At 39.0% G+C, this 16,597-nt stretch overlaps 1 protein-coding gene across 1 annotated transcript; it reads right to left on the bottom strand.

The window, feature by feature from the left end:
* Window positions 1-1,612: 1,612 nt before the first annotated feature.
* LOC145985712 (uncharacterized) lies at window positions 1,613-14,250 on the bottom strand. The gene is made up of 3 exons (XM_083119773.1): window positions 13,745-14,250; window positions 4,507-4,715; window positions 1,613-3,654 (listed from the first exon to the last, which is right to left on the bottom strand). Exons 1-3 carry the CDS (start codon window positions 14,152-14,154, stop codon window positions 2,327-2,329), a joined length of 1,947 nt encoding a protein of 648 aa, XP_082975899.1. The 5' UTR covers window positions 14,155-14,250; the 3' UTR covers window positions 1,613-2,326.
* Between the last annotated feature and the right edge of the window lie 2,347 nt (window positions 14,251-16,597).

Here is a 16,597-nt window from a genome sequence, read left to right as displayed (position 1 = left end):
ACTCAGAGTTACCCTTCCACACAGTTGCCATCACATTCGATGCATTTGGGCCAGCGTTTTATCAAACCCTCAAAACCAGTTTGGAAAAATTCCACAGAACACTCCCTCCCCACCGTTCAGAGCTGTTTTAACCTCCTGTAGGTCATCGAATCTCATGCCACGAAGCACAGACTTAGCTCAGACTCTATGGTATCCCAAACTCTCAATCATTGCATCCATAGGATATGAGAACTGCATCAGAAATTTCCTGGATGGTATCCTCTCGAATGAGCTCATCATCCCTGTGGTGATTGTCGTCGGTCAACGACGTTGATGGCCTGCCACTCCTTGTCATGTCCACACTTTCGTTTTATCCCACTTTGAACAGCTCTGAACTGTGGGGATGGAGTGTTCTGTGAATTTTTTCCAAACTGGTTTTGTGGGATGGATAAAATACTGGCACAAATGCGTCGAACGTGATGGCAACTGTGTGGAAGGGTAACTCTGAGTAGAGGACACTACATGCAAACTATACGTATGTTCATTGTTTCAATCTTTCCATTATTAAACATATTATACCTCAACAGGCAAAACTTTTTGATACCTCCTCGTACAATCCAAAAAAGAAAGAAGAAAAAACTTGTGTGGTGCAACTGTCAAGTTGTGCCAAGCCCACACATTAGTTTTGATTTTGATTTGATTTGTTTATTTTACTTCGCATTTTGTCCCTCTTGGCTAATTTGCGAAGATGGGGATGAGTGATGAAATGATGAAATTGATGAATGGACATTCACAAACAACCAAGCCCGACCGGGATTTGAACCCGGGACCCTTGGCATCGCAGCACGATGTGCTAACCACTCGGCCACAGGGTCAGGCCCCACACATTGGGTAATATGTGGCGATCACATTGATTCCCATTACTTCTGCTATCTAGCTTTCTAGGCAGCGCTTGGTACTTCTTTTCAAGTAACCCTCCCACCATCCCATCAAGTTGTCCTCATGATTCTCAGCCAGCAGCGAAAATTTGAGGATTCTGACTGGCAATCAAAACTGCAGGCCATTTGAAACAAAGGCAAGAGCTCTAACCATTCGGCTCATTTTTCCAAAGGACTGGATGCTGTCGTGAAACTCTTGAACTGCACAAGGTCTAAGTCTGCTTACTTTTGGAAATACGAGTACTTTGTGCATTTTAAATCATATAGCATACTAGAAGCTTCATAAGTAAAGAGGAAACATTGCTACGTAAAACTTGAATGCTTGTTTTAGTACAATAGTACAATAGTAGCTATAATAAATAGACTTAAGTGAGTTACTAACTTTTTTAGTAACTCCCTTACATCTAATTATTATCATCTGCATATTTTATTTTCCAAACATGAATATTGTAGCTACCATGGTGGGTGAATATCATGATTTATATTTAAAAAATAATTTGTTTTTTTTAAAATTTAAATCTATTTTTTTATTATTAAAAAACATGCTTAAAATTTATGTATGTTTTTTGGCACCATCCATATAAATGTATGATTTTTATAGAAAGGCTTTTTCAAGGAAATAGCCCTGTAAAATATTTGAACAGTTTGATTAAAGCAAATAAAAAATACATGTAAATATACATTTTTCTGTTTCTGATACTATATATATGAACCTACTATGGAAATGTTTGTTGACTGTGATAATAAAACTCAAGTGATTTTCAGTAACTTTTCTTTCAGTGAAAATAAAATCTTCTGGATGTACTCTGTAATTGTAATTGAATTTTTTTTAAAATCTTTGTAGCTGAAATTTGGCAATTTTTTAAATTATAGTTTGCATAATATCTGCTGCCATGTTTACTTACAGTTTAATGATAATGGCACTATTTACAGTTTAACATGATTAGTATTTTGTATATTTTTCTACACAAAATGTTTGCTATTTTTGCCTGTAAAAATTATTGAATTTTAAATCGAGGAATTTAATGGTTTTTACAGTTTACATTTCCTTCGTATGAGCTTCACCCCATCAGTACATATATTTGTTTCGTTTCTTTCCCTTTCTTAGAACCTAATAAACACCATTATATGGTTACGAGATTAATGTACTTTCACCAAAAATAATTCTGATATCCACAAAATCCTTATGTACATTATTCTATAAATTATACATTTAAATCTTGATTTAAATCAACCTGATTTAAATGAATCCACTTTGCTAGCTACTATTATGAAAACCTATAAGCCATTTTTTATAATGTACCATGTTTCACAACATTAGTTTATAAATTTTATTACAATGAAAATACAATAAAAAATTGGTACATATTTACAAAAACATAAATAACACTTCTTCATACTAATGTTATTTAGTCAAGATATTTTATTTTTGGTTTAGGCTTCAATATTACAATGTATGCTACCATTGACGAAATGCTCAGAATGTATGCACCAAGTATACCAAAGTATGTAAATTTGTAGTACCAGAAATTTATAGAATTGATTTTCACAGCCTCTAAGTTGTACCAGACAGCACTGGAGATTGTGTTCTCCAGGAAGGAAATTAGGAAGAAAACTAGAAACCTGAGTGGCAAATTTCTGTGTTTCGTTTTGTACTCTATGAAGCAGAAAAGGGACAAAAGTCCCATTCCAATCAGTGAGAGAGTCGAAGAGCAATCACTGCATCCATTCGCACAGAGTAGCCAGGTCGTTGCAGTGACTACATGAGCCAAAATTAGTGCAAGAGCTGCAAAGGGATAGAAGGCACAGAAAACTGCCAGTGCTAGGATTCGAGATGATATGAAGAAGTACCACCATAGGAAGGCCACTACTTTTCCTAGTGGATTGTCTTCGTCCATTCCTTTGACGTAAGTCCTCTTTCTCGGAAGACTAATATCGAGGGCACGATTATTGTTTGATCCAGCAGAATCCACTACATCCGTTTCTTGTTTCCTGTTTCTTTCGATTGGTGGTGATGGGGCCTTATAATCAGGTGGCTGTATTGAACTAATAATAGAAACTGCTGTGGTACTAGTCACGGCGGAACTAGCATCACTTGTTCTAAAGACTTTCTTCCGTAGAAGTTCTAGAGGGTAATACATGCTGTATCTCTGCAGACTTCTACGAATTGCATCAGACATTGGTGGCCTTGGTGGTGGGGATAGTATAAGACTTCTGGGCCGAACAGGAGGTGATAACGATGTACTTGGTTTTTCACGTGTAAATTGTACATATGGATCATCTGAGTCACTATCTTGTGATTCTACCTCTTGACAAACATCAGTCTCGTCAGCGACTACATTGGCACTCTTGCTTTGTTCTTCATCACTGTCTTTTGTTGAAGCTATATCTGTTGATTCTTCAAGGCTGAAAGAAACTTGTCTTGAATCCCCTCCAGTAAATTTCTTTTTGGATAATTCACCTTCTCCGTTATTGGTTGTGGAGTTTTTATGTGATGATGAATTTCCTGAAGTTTTCATGTTGTTCAAACCATCTTCCGGATCATACTCATTGCTTTTGGGTGAGCGGTTGCTGGACAGAAGGACGTCTAAATTCCAAGTGTCTCTGGCATCCCCTTCTTTCTCGCACCACGGAACCTTCCTTCCAAATACTTTCTGGCTCTCGTACCATTGGAAAGCAGTCACTGTGATGGCCAGGGAAAAAAGGGATGTTGCAATGCTTGCTGCCTGAGATGTCACTGCAAACAACAGAAAAGCCAATCTAAATGATAATTTGTTTTATTTTACTTCCCTTTTCTGCTATTTTTGGCTAATTACAAAAATGAGGATGAATAGCGATGAGATGAAATTGATGAAAGGATAATCACAAACACTCATAGACAGAATACAACACGTGGTCCACAGAGATTTTACTGGCTGTTAGTCTATATGCCAAAGCCTGTTGTCCAGGGTGTACTACGAGGATGGAATGGGGGCATTTGGGTGTCTTCACAAAGTGTAAATCAAAGTAAGTTGAAAGTAATGAATTGGTCAAACAAAACAAGTGAAAAGCAATTTACAGACCACTCAAAACAAAACATCTCATTTAGATCTCAGGAGCACATTTGGGATATTAAAGAGAAAGGAGGGATGCAACCTTTTTCAACACTTAGTAGAAAAAACTAATTTATAAGATAAAAGTTCATAATAAGTGTGAAAGTTTGAGTTTTTATTTTAAGTCCACTTTATGCACGGTAAGACTAATCAGGGCTGGACATACAGTTTGAAGCAAGATCCGAACCACTATGTCCCTCCACTGGTTATCTAACCTGGGTCCCCCCTGATTACAAGGCAGTGACGTTACTGCTACACCACCAGGGAGGTGTAGAATTGACCATAATGAAATCATTCAATAGCGAAATAGGTCACAATAGCTGGTGTAAACAGTTTGAGAGTAAATATTCCGAGTTTGGTACCTAGTCCAGTGGCCTATGGATTATCCAAGTTGTGTTTCCAGTTCCATTCAAGTGTACAGTATAAGCTTGAATGGAATTTCTGATAAAAAATTGAACACACATTCTCAATTAGAGGATCAAAGGCTAACAACCCACCTGTTGATGTCAGAGGCAGCGGTCCCTGCTTGTATCCGTATGTCATCATCCATGTCTGGAACAGGGCCTGAGGTGCTGACTGAAGGAAGGGTTGCAGGAGCAAGTAGAACTCAATGTAGCTCCAGCTAGAACACTTCCCCAGTGCATCTTCTCTCTCATAGCCTGTGCGTGCCAAGGCTTCTATGCTCCAAAACAGCACCATAGACAATCTACAAAGAATTCAGTGTTGCCAGTATCTGCATGTTTTTAACTTCACAAAATATCACTATCAATATCTTTGCTAGATCTGTTGTTTGAGATTAACTCTTTCCGGACGAGAGACTGGCACAGCCCATCGTTCACTATAAAATTCCATTGTGAATGAACGACAGGCTATAATTGAACTGCTTCTCTTCAACCCCTAGGTGTCGTATTTTCTTCATTGCTGGATTTTACTTCTACCCATGTTGAATTAAGTTGCGCTTTTGTTTATAACTGTTGAGAATAGCATTTCAAAATTTATATTCACATTGTGGAAATTTCTTATGATGATTCCACTTCATATTTGGCAATTAGTGATGTTTTTGATCCTAATAGTTTTTACGTTATTTTCATGAATTATTTTTTATATTACCTAATCAAAATATGTTTTCAGTAATTTTCAAGCAACGTTATATATTTTTTTTTTTACTTTCAAAAAATTGTTGCAGAAAGTAATTCATAAATGTAGAAAATTTACATAAAATGTAACATTAAATATCTGTAGAAAGAGGAAATGTTGAAGATTTTAGAAAAAATATTAAAAAACAGAACACTTAACATATTTTCCATGATTTTTTAAAAACAACAAAAAATCCCATCCCCTGGTGAAAATTTGATATTTTAAGTTCCGTCCAGAAAGGGTTAAAGTATACAATGGAACCAACTTACCCTCTCTAATCTCTAAGTTCTGTCCAGTGTTTGGAAGTAACTAGTTACTTGTATTCTAGTTTCAAATAACAGTCACTTTGGGGGGGGGGGGTCCTAACTGCATGCACTTAAATTGAACATTTACCCATTGTCTAGTGCTTTTAACTACACTACGTATCAGGGAGCATATTTCTTTCATCTTCAGGGAAACTAATACGAGAAGCTGAAAGGCAGACTCACACCACCAATAGCAACTTTACCAAGCTAGTAAAGTTTCAACACAAACCTATTCTATAGCCTAGACATACATATCTAACTAGATAACATGGCAGCAGTTGCATCGACAATACCTAAACCTGGGTGGCTACTCATCAGGAATTACTTGAATTCCGTGAATTATTGACTCCAGGAATTTTGCGTGAATTTGTTTCCATAGACGTGAAAATTTTCAATTTTTGGCTTTTATTAAGGAATGAAAGGAAAGCAGCATGGAAAATAAAAGAGAATTCTCCCAGTTTATTTACTTTGTTAGTGGCCTCTGCAGAGCAGTCTACCTGATAGATGAAAGATAATTGCAAGGTAAGATATCTTAGTTAAATTTGAGTTTGAAATTCTTATATGTTAACAATTTTTCATAGATTAGTGTAGCATTTGTGACTTGTGTTTGTAGATGTATTTCTAGTCTGAGTATGTGAAATGGCAAATGTAAACTTCACACCTTAAATTAAATATTTATACCATTTAATTAAATTGAACAAGATCTTTTTGATACATTGGAATCACACAGACCATTTATATGATTAATATATTTGTGTGTGAGTTGAAATTGAAAAAACGTCTGCTTGCACTCTTGAATTTTTGGAATTTTCGCCTTTAAAACCGGGAATTATACTTGAATATTATCATGGTCCTAGAGTAGCCACCCTGTAAACTCCAACCACCACAAGGAAAACAGGTGGCGAGTTCTTGCAGCTCGGGAGAAAGTCAATTCCCCAAAACCAAATCTAAGTAAATCAGAAACAGTAGCACTTAGAGCTCTGAGCAAAGACCAGTCTATAAAGATTCTCCCACTAATAATGGATATTGCCACAATTAAGGTTGTCCTATTAAGAGCTCTCAGGAGCCCTTTTGAAGCATCAGATTGCAGTGAAACTTCGTAGAGAGGCTACGGAGACTATGGGGAATTTGAGTTTATGTCAGTACAGCAGCATTCAGTATGCACCCTGTCAACGTGAATGAAGCTTTGGAAGCTTAAGACAGCGTTACCAGTGGTCTAATGTAGGAAGAACAAAACTTGATGAAGATTGCAAAGAAATCGTTGAATTGAGAAATAAAGCATACCATGCATATTTGAGTTGTCCAACAAAAAGGAAAAAACAAGAACTAGATACATGGAATAAAGAGGTACACACAATTTGCCGGGAAAAGAAAAGGAAGTGTATATAACAGAGAAAATAATTAATATTGGAGAACAATTTAAGTCCAACAGTACATATGTGGCATATAAAGAAGTAAGATCAATCAAAGAAGGATTTAAAACCAGAACAAACTGTTGTAAAGACAAGGATGGTCTACTTCTGGAAGATAAGGAAGCAATCAAACATTGATGGAAAGAGTATTTCTCTAGACTACTAAATTCAACACACTCGGTGAATGCACACAAAGAAACTAGCAGGAAAGAATTGCCAGGAAAAATGAAGAACCTGTGAACCCCCTAAAAGGCAAGAACTTGAAAAAGTCTTAAATGCCCAAAGAAACAATAAGCTCCAGGAATAGATGACATACCAACAGAGCTATGGAAAAATGGAGGGATCAAACTCGGAGAGACACTGTTTCAATTGATAACAGAAGTATGGAATTGAGAAGAAATGCCCAGGGACTGGCAGAGAAGCATAATTTGTCCAATATACAAAAAGTGGGACAAATTGGAATGTAAGAACTATAGGTGTATTTCAATCTTATGTACACCATTTAAAATATTCACATCAGTAATAAGAAGCAGATTGGAACCATATGCAGAAACAATCATAGGAGAATACCTGGCTGGTTTTAGGAAAAGCCGCTCCACCATTGACCAGATATTTACAGTAAAACAAATATTGGAGAAGTGTTGGGAAGGAAATATAGATGTCGTTGACGTCCAGGAAGCTTATGACTCCATAGATAGAGATATGATAGGCCATATCATGAGAGAATTTAGAATACCAGAGAAGTTAGTCAGATTGATAGAACTGCCAATGAAGAGTACCTTTTCCTCTGCACGCATCCAAGCAGAATTGGGAGACTTCTTTGAAGTAAAGCAAGGAGATAGACTGGCCCCACTCATTTTCAACCTGGTGTTGGAATATATCAGTCAGCTACGAATTGATACCAGATACAATACAAATCTACACAAATAATTGGATATGCAGATGATATTAACATCATGGGTAGATCACTAAGAAGAGTAAAGTAAGTTTTTAAGGACCTGAATGAGGAAGGAAAGAAAGTTGGACTAAAAAAAAAACGAGAATAAGACAAAGATATTAATCCAGTCAAGGAAAAGAAGAAACTTTGAACAGAACATGGTAATAGAAAACTTTAACATTGAAATGACCAATATTTCTCATACCTAGGTAGATGCCTCAATGAAAAATACAAGCACGTATTCGAACAGCAAATAAGACCTACTTCTCGATATTACCTTTAATTAGATGTAGAGATGTCAATTGGAGAGCTCGAGTGATGCTACACAAAACACTCATTCGTAGTATTGTAGTATATGGATGTGAAGCATGGATTCTTACAGAACAAGCTGCTAACAAACTCTACTCATTTGAGTGTAAAATCCTCCAAGGATCTTTGACTCTATTCACTCACAAGGAGTGTGGAGAATTAGATATAATGACGAAATTTACAAACTTTATAAGGAAGTACCTCTCTCCATAAACATAAGAATAAAAATACTAAATTGGGCTAGCCATGTAGCTAGAATGAATGAGCACCGAATCCCGAAGAAGATGCTAGGAGGAAACATGGGAGAAAGAAGACCAAGGATCAGATGGGAGGATAGTATTCAGAAAGACGCAGACTCCATCCTTCACATCAGAAACTGGAGAAGAGCAGCCCAAGTTCTGGAGGAAGAAAGTTGGGGAGGCCATGGCCCGAAAACAAGCCGAAGTGCCATAGGTAACAGGTAAATGCATTCGATGTTCAGAATGTTGAAGCACGAGATAGTAAATTATTTGCCACATGTTCTTGATATCCAGCAACCAAGGGATGATTACAAATTAATTCTGCTCCTCAACATTTTGTTTCTTGGAGGAAGAAGTGGGAATGAGTCGTTTAGAGCTCCTGGTGCAGTTCACCATTCTTTGTGGATGACCAAAGGTATCTATGTATTGAAGATATTCCGATTTCGGCATTCATTGCAGTTAGTCATAAGAAATAAGTAAAATAACTGATGAAGCTCCTCTTGGCATTGGACATCCCATTTCTGACTTATACTAATGGCTATCAATAGGTGGCGTAGCATGGACATTTCGGGTGGGAACGCCAAGTCCGAAGGAAGAGTCGGCCCTTTCTTGCTTAATAATTTACTTATGGTATTAGTCGCCACAGATATTATTTGCCTGAAGTAAGCTGGGTTTTCAATAAAACATCATCATTGCATGTTTTAGCTAGAAAATTAGATGCCTCACTATGCCACAAATGTTTTGAACTCTGGTGTTCTATACCTTTTTTTATATCTTTCTGCATGACGCAAGTCATTAAAAACCTACCTGAATCACAAGCGCCTCTGCACAACAATAGACGTCATTGTTGTGGGCGATCCAACTTCTGATTGATTTGGTTTATTTTATTTCGCTTTTCTACCACTTTTGGTTAATTGCGAATATGAATATGAGTGATGATATTGATGAAGGGACACCGACAAAGAACACCAGTGGCGTAGCGTTATAGTACGCCCGTACGCCCGGCGTTCCCAGATTTAAAATTTCAAAAATGCTTAAATGCTGTGATTATAAAGTAAAACGTGACTAATTTCATATATGTTTGACCTTCATGGCATTATAATGGCTATTTTTCATGATCCGCTTGCAACGCTCCACTCTCAACACTCGTTCTAGCATCTCTTTTCAATGCCTTTCCCGGCCGGACGCCGAGCAGGTTCGGCGTACAGGACTCCTATGTTCCTTGCTGCCTTTATGGAGGGAAATCTTCCATTTCTACAGCACGCGAGTAAATGGGCTCTCTTACGCCAGCGTACGAGAGGTCTACCGTGATTGGTTCATGTGACCCTTCCTGCCTTCTGAAGCAGACGACAGCGGCAGAATTCCTACCCGGTTCTTTCTCTTCGCGCTCATGCAACTCGTGCTATGTGATGCTACAATACGCAATATTGACTGACGTAACTTTACCAATCTCAAATATACTGCTTCTTAATGGCCACTGCATTGTATAATTTATCGCACGAACAGCGATGTGTATTAGAAACTAAAAGATCAACACAGTTTTTGTCAAATAAGTTGGTGAAGTCTTCGTGATAGAAATTCAGCCTGTGGCTGCTCTACCACTTAACCCGCAAAACTATTATTTTTTAATTGTATTTTTTCGTTATTATCTAACTACTTAATATTGTGTGAATGGAAATGTTTAGCATTCATTTGAAAACTCTTAACATCGAATGGTCTCTGGAGAAAATTATTTTAAAATGTTTATCAGCATTCTCAAGATGTAATAAACAGTGGTCTGAATTACTAATCGGCACTGTTACGTCAGTAGAGTGTACGATATTTGGATCATCCACTCTGCTTTTCACAGTGCGCCAAGACGACAGAGGTCCCTGGTTCGAAGGGGGCCCCTTTGTGCCCCTTGCAAGTGCCCTTGGCCGTCTGGAAGAAGAATGCAAGAAAGACGTAAAAACTAATTCCATCATGAGTATCCAATTGCCCTGCTATTCTTAGATTCTCCTAGTCTGTTTTTTTACTTCAATGTTTGGTTCCCCTAGAATGGACTTCCGTCCAAGGTCGGGGGTGGGGGACAATGCCCCCTGCCCCCCCCTGTGGTTGCGGCACTGTTTATGAGTGTCTCTTCGTCAATTTCACGTCATCACTTATTGTTGCGATTAGCTAGAAGTGGCAGAAAAGCAACGCTAAGTAACAAAAATCAAATATCCACTCCCTCTCTCTACCACATGAATCACTATTACCAAAAGGTAGACTTGGGAAACAAAAATGTAAGCAGTTCCAAGTAACACATAAAAGAAAAACATCCGAACACATTAGGCACCTTTAAAATGTCACAACTGTTCTAGATACTGAAAATTGCGAAATCATTTCCCGAAGTCTGAATCTGGAAGGGAATTCCCCTCCCCCCATCATGAAACGACATTATACGGAATCCCATACATCCTAATAAATCACAAAATCAATAAGTGTCTTTGTTATGTTGCTAGAGTAACATATGATATAGATAATTGTAAAGATTATTGAGAATGTCACGCAGGAATGTATTCTGTATTTTTCACAGGTGGGGCAAAGGAGGCTCTCAGGGGGGGGCACTTGCCCCCCCCTGCCCCCCTCTAGCTACGGGCCTGCTTCCAGCTACTAACAAATGTCTTTCTAATTAATAACTCAGCTAAAATCACTTAACGTGATTATTTGTACAATCCATCATGGAAGTACAGCGCCACATTTCAACCTGGTGGCGGAAAATCGAACTATTTTTATCGCCATCCTCCTCCCCATGGTCTGCATAGTGGATTCACCAGATTTCAGATGCCTCAAACAGGCTATAGAGGGCTCTGAGTTGGGCAGCTTTAATTCTGGCTACGCGGTATGTTGATTGATTGATTGATTGAGTTGGTGTTGAAAGTCCACTTTATGCACAGTAAGGCTAATCGGGACTAGACCTACATTTAAAGTGGGATCCTAACCATTATGTGCCTCCACCGGGTATCAAACCCGGGACCCCTTGATTAGAAGGCGGCGACGCTACCACTGCGCCATTGGGGAGATACGCCACCAGGTATGTACTCTCTGATTTGTTAGCTGTAACAAATAGACTGTGCTGTGTGTAGCACCGCAGTAAATGAATCTGCTAATGTTGTAATGATATATAATTTATGAATTGTAATTAGTTCTTCATGGACTTGAAAGTAAATTTCACTAAGTATTTTAGGAGCAAAGAAGTGTCAATGAAATACAAATATAATATGGTAATTTAATGTAAACACCACAATTTCCACACTTTGAATGTTGCGAAGTTTATGTAATATTGGGGAATATATTTCAAAATCGTACGAGAAGGGTTTCATTAGAATATGCAACTTCTGTCGTAATATACGGGTAATGCAACTTTATGCTAGTGTGTCCGTAAAGTGGTATATCAACTTGAAATAACATGTTATATACTCACATTCACTGACGCTGGTTACATGTGCTGCATTTTTCAACAGTGTAACAGTTATTCTCTTATTGTTTTAAGAGAAAACATTGTTTTCTCAAATCTTCAGCAGTTATTAGCATCTAAACTTGCGAAGTGGTATACCGTGTTTGTGCAGGATCGTGTGAGACCCCTTTTGCTGTCTTCGCGAACTGTAGACGGAATAAAATTTATGGTACTTTCGAGTCGGAGGTGGATCGGGAAGTGAGGACCTACAAGACTACCGTGTGAGACTGGCTTTAACTTTATTTATGAGCAAATTAATATCTATATCATCTAAACTGAGACTTTATCATAGCATAATAAGACCCGTAATCGCATATGCATGAGAAACCTGAATCCTCAAAGACGCCTGTCAACAGAAACTCTTAATATTTGAAACGAAAGAACCCGATGGTAATTGGAGAATATGAACTAACGAAGAACTCAATAAATTAATAAGGAATGAAAACATCGTAAATTCCATAAAATTACAAAGATTAAGATGGTTTGGGCACATAAATAGAATGTCTGATGAAAGGTTAGTAAAATAAATATATAAACGTAATCCACTCGAAACACGAGCCTTAGACAGGTCAAAGAAACGATGGGAAATTGAAATAATTAAAGATTTGAAACACATGAAAGTAAAGAATTGGACGAAGAGCATCCAGGATAGGAAAAAGTGGGCAGATGTTGTTGAGAAAGTGAGAACATTCAAAGCATGAAGTTGTAGTGCCTGAAGAAGAAGGAGCATGCACTGAGAGGTACCTCCACTACAAATGAAACCACCTTAAGAGTACAAACAACGCCATAGTCCATTGTCTAAGCTCAAGACCCTTTGTATGCTAAATGTGGAACACCCACTCTTTATTACAATCAGTCATATCTAATTTCACGCGAAGACTTAAAAAAAATTGATAAGTAAAGCCCGAATCACACGGAACTAGATTTCCAGTAGGAATGTCCCAGTAGACTTTTGTTCCCAGAAGACATTGCGCAGAGCAGACAATCTAAAAGGATGGACGGCCAATTTGAAGAACGTTGTAGGAGAATTACTGCTGTATTAAAAAATAAAAATAGAAAAGTATGGACTAGAAATTGGCTCGAAAGAAAATATGGTAATCAATGCGTAGTGAACAAGGTTTTTAACGATCTCGGGTATGCATATTCATACACGAGATTCACAGGATTCATTCATTAAAACAATATTTTTTTCAAGTAAATATGTATATCAAATATTCAATGCACTTGTAATAATAAGGATTTTCATTATCGGCTAATCATATTTGTCACGTATAAATCTCATCGCTTTGCACAAATACATAACGAACTGTGCCGGCCCCCGTGCCGGAGTTGTTAGCACATCGCGCTACGAAGCCAAGGATCCAGGATTCGAATCCTGGCCTGGGCATGGTTGTTTGTGAGTGGCCATTCATCAATTTCATCTTATCATCACTCATACCCATCTTCGCAAATTAGCCAAAAGTGCCACAAAATGCGAAGTAAAATAAAAGCAAATCAATCAATCAACCTAACGAACTGAACACGAACGCGAATCATTTCAGTTACTTTTTCTTTTATCGAGAAACGAAGAAAACAAAACACTCGGAAATCACAGACGAAAAATTTCCTTCGACAAACTCAGATAATCTTCACATGGCCAAACTTCGCTCTGATTGGCTGTTCCACAGAATCCAGTCGAGGAAAGCCAGTTGCAATTAGAACATGATCTATTCCTCAAAGCTCGTCAAGTAGCCGGCCAGACAGCCATCAATTCCGGCCAGTTCAGCGCCAACTAACTGGAAATCCAGTTCCATGTGATTAGGCCCTAACACTTTAACCCAGCAAGCCCTGAGTGATGATGAGTCTCATTGTCCCGACCAGATGAGGTGGGACACCTTTGTGACGTGTGGAAGACGTTGCAGTCCTAAGAAAATCTTACCTTTGCAGTGCCCATATTGGGTAGGTTAGAATATGGAACGTGTGCAGAAGAATCCACTGGCACTTCTCCGTAGCCCCCTCCTTGTCCTCCCAGGCTTGCTGCTTGGTGACGATCCAGAGAAGAAACGTGAGCAGGGGGAGGTAGAGGAAGACTATTGTCAGAGCACCGCACCAGACGTTCCCACTCCTGAAGTAGTCCACAAGCAGAGCAACGTCCGTCGCCAAATCGAAAGAGAAGCACGCGAACCTCACTACAACGGGCAGCAGAAAGTAAAACCAGATTTTCTGCACGTCGCTCAGTTGATACGTCAAGACAAAAGACGGTTTCTTCTCCAAGATGGAGGGCCCATGGAAGTCATTGCTCACGGTGTAAGTCCCCACTTCCTGAAGTAAGTTCACCGCGTTGGTCATGGCTTAAAATGGCAGCTACATTCTGTGCAGTACCGCGTTTGCATGATATAATAATTCAAGCTGGTGCTGACTTTTTGCACTGTATCTCACTTGTTACCTTTCACACGCAATCTGTTGTGGAATACCTGCGTCCCGCTTATCAGCAATCAATTCTTGGTTGACTGATAAGGAAGCGTCTTGTTGGGTTTACTTTGATTATTTCATCCGGTGCACGATAAGAACGGGCGTGTTGCTAGAGATTAGATAAGTGCTTGGTGATTGATATGTGCACTGTGGGTGCAGTAGAAATATTGGTCTCGTATGCAGTATGCTCAGGGTGCAAAATCATTGAGAATCGGTGAGGGAGGTAGATCTTAATTACGAACAATGCCAAAATTGTCCTAATTGCGAACACATAAAAGTGCGAAATAATTCCATGTCCTAATTGCGAACGTCTCTCCGATGGCGCAGTGGTAGCGTCGTGCCTTGTAATCAAGGGGTCCCGGTTTCGATACCCGGTGGAGGCACATATTGGTTCGGATCCCACTTTAAACTGTAGGTCCAGTCAAGATTAGCCTTACTGTGCATAAAGTGGACTTAAAACACAAAATCAATCCATCCTAATTGTGAACACATGGAACTGAAAAACCTGTTTTTGTTAGTAATTCCACTCTTCCAGACTGTCGACGTAATGTGACTCTCAATCGTGTGTTAATGTCTCTAAAACTCCTTAGTGTCATAATAAATGTGGAAGTGCTTCAACATGAGACACCGAACAAATAATCCAGTGGAGGAATAAACATTTTTTACAACATTCACCATTCAGCAAGATGGAGCCACAGCGCACACAGCAAGGAACACGATGGCGCTCCTTCGGACCATTTTCGGGCATTGAATCATTTCACATAATGCAGACATTCATTGGCCTCCACATTCACCAGATTTGTCAGCAGCAGACAATTTTCTTTTGGGATACCTCAAAAATCCGCAGGCAATCCAGTAACTCAATGAGCACATCCGTGTAAAAATCCAAGCCCTAATACTGGCAACATTGACACGTGGAATGATGCGTGCAAAGTCAATAATGGTGGACATTTACGTGAAATAATTTTTTACACATAGATGAAAGAAACCACACATTTGTAATGTACATAATACTCGTACAAGAATATCAATAAATGAGGACTAAAGTGGCAAACGTTGTAAGTGTCAAAAGCGAAAGTGTTGGGAAATTGCATCTTTCCGCACATCAGCCCGTAAGAACGTTCACGACCTCTTTACACGCCCTTTGAACTACTTAGAGGGGCTACCAGCCACTGTTCACTTTTACCGCATGATAAAGCGTGTTTGAGTTATTGTGGCACTTACAGCGTTTACCAATTATAGTCTTCAAATATCACTATCATATGCCAAGTGACTTATGACCCACCCTGTACTACAACTTGACACTTCCATCTACTCACGTTGATTATATCTGTTTTGGTTGCAGACAGTAACGGCGAATGGGTTCCAAAACGGGGGGAAGGTCAAAGATAGTATATTTCCCTTTGTATATAAGGTTTAGCATACTGCGGGGGCAAAAGTGGCGAAAATTGGGGGGCTAACTCCCCCCTCGTCCCCTAATCGCCGCCACTGGGTCTATCACTTCACCAATTTTTTGGACCTCCCCGATGGCGTAGTGGTAACGTCGTCGCCTTCTAATGAAGGGGTCCCGCGTTCGATACCCGATGAAGGCACAGTGGTTCGGATCCTCTTTTAAACTGTACGTCCAGTCCCGATTAACGTATCTGTGCATGAAGTGGACTTAAAAACAAGAATTCAACTTCACCAAATTTTGCCTCTAGGTCTGCTATTTCTTTTAAATACCGACAGACGAGCGGACACGTATAAGGGTACTCGATGAGTACTCTAAAAACAAGACTCTTTTCGGTTACCAATTAAGCGTAATCACTCACGCACGTGACCGAGGTTCAGGTGATCGCCACCTCGCGGACACTTCATCAGTCCTCCTCTTGCAAGAAAACAAGCCGAAATTTATGTTCTCGCTTCTTTGTTAGCAGGAACCGAACAGGAGTAGTAGTATAGTTTATGCTACGGACAGCACCACTTACAAGTGTAGAAAAGGCGAGGCTATTTGATTGTTCAATCAGATTTGCTTACACTTAAAACAATGCCAAGAGGGGCCTATACCCCAATTCTTCCAGTGTGATATGCTCTGATTTTTAAGAAATTCTGAATTTCTAGTGTAGAAAAGGCGAGGGCTCAACAGATAGATTTGCTTACACTTAAAACAATGCCAAGAGGGGCCTATACCCCAATTCTTCCAGTGTGATATGCTCTGATTTTTAAGAAATTCTGAATTTCTAGTGTAGAAAAGGCGAGGGCTCAACAGATAGATTTGCTTACACTTAAAACAATGCCAAGAGGGGCCTATACCCCAATTCTTCCAGTGTGATATGCTCTT

This window comes from Lepisma saccharinum, chromosome 3 (assembly GCF_977018435.1).
Source record: "Lepisma saccharinum chromosome 3, izLepSacc3.1, whole genome shotgun sequence".
Lineage (NCBI taxonomy): Eukaryota > Metazoa > Arthropoda > Insecta > Zygentoma > Lepismatidae > Lepisma > Lepisma saccharinum.
This window is presented reverse-complemented; position numbering and strand designations above follow the sequence as displayed.

Coding starts and splice junctions, on each gene's coding strand:
- LOC145985712 (XM_083119773.1), bottom strand. CDS start 14,154: ATGACCAACGCGGTGAACTTACTTCAGGAAGTGGGGACTTACACCGTG. Junction 4,716..13,744: donor CCAATATGGGCACTGCAAAG/GTAAGATTTTCT, acceptor AATTCTTTGTAG/ATTGTCTATGGTGCTGTTTT. Junction 3,655..4,506: donor GCTGCCTCTGACATCAACAG/GTGGGTTGTTAG, acceptor TGTTGTTTGCAG/TGACATCTCAGGCAGCAAGC.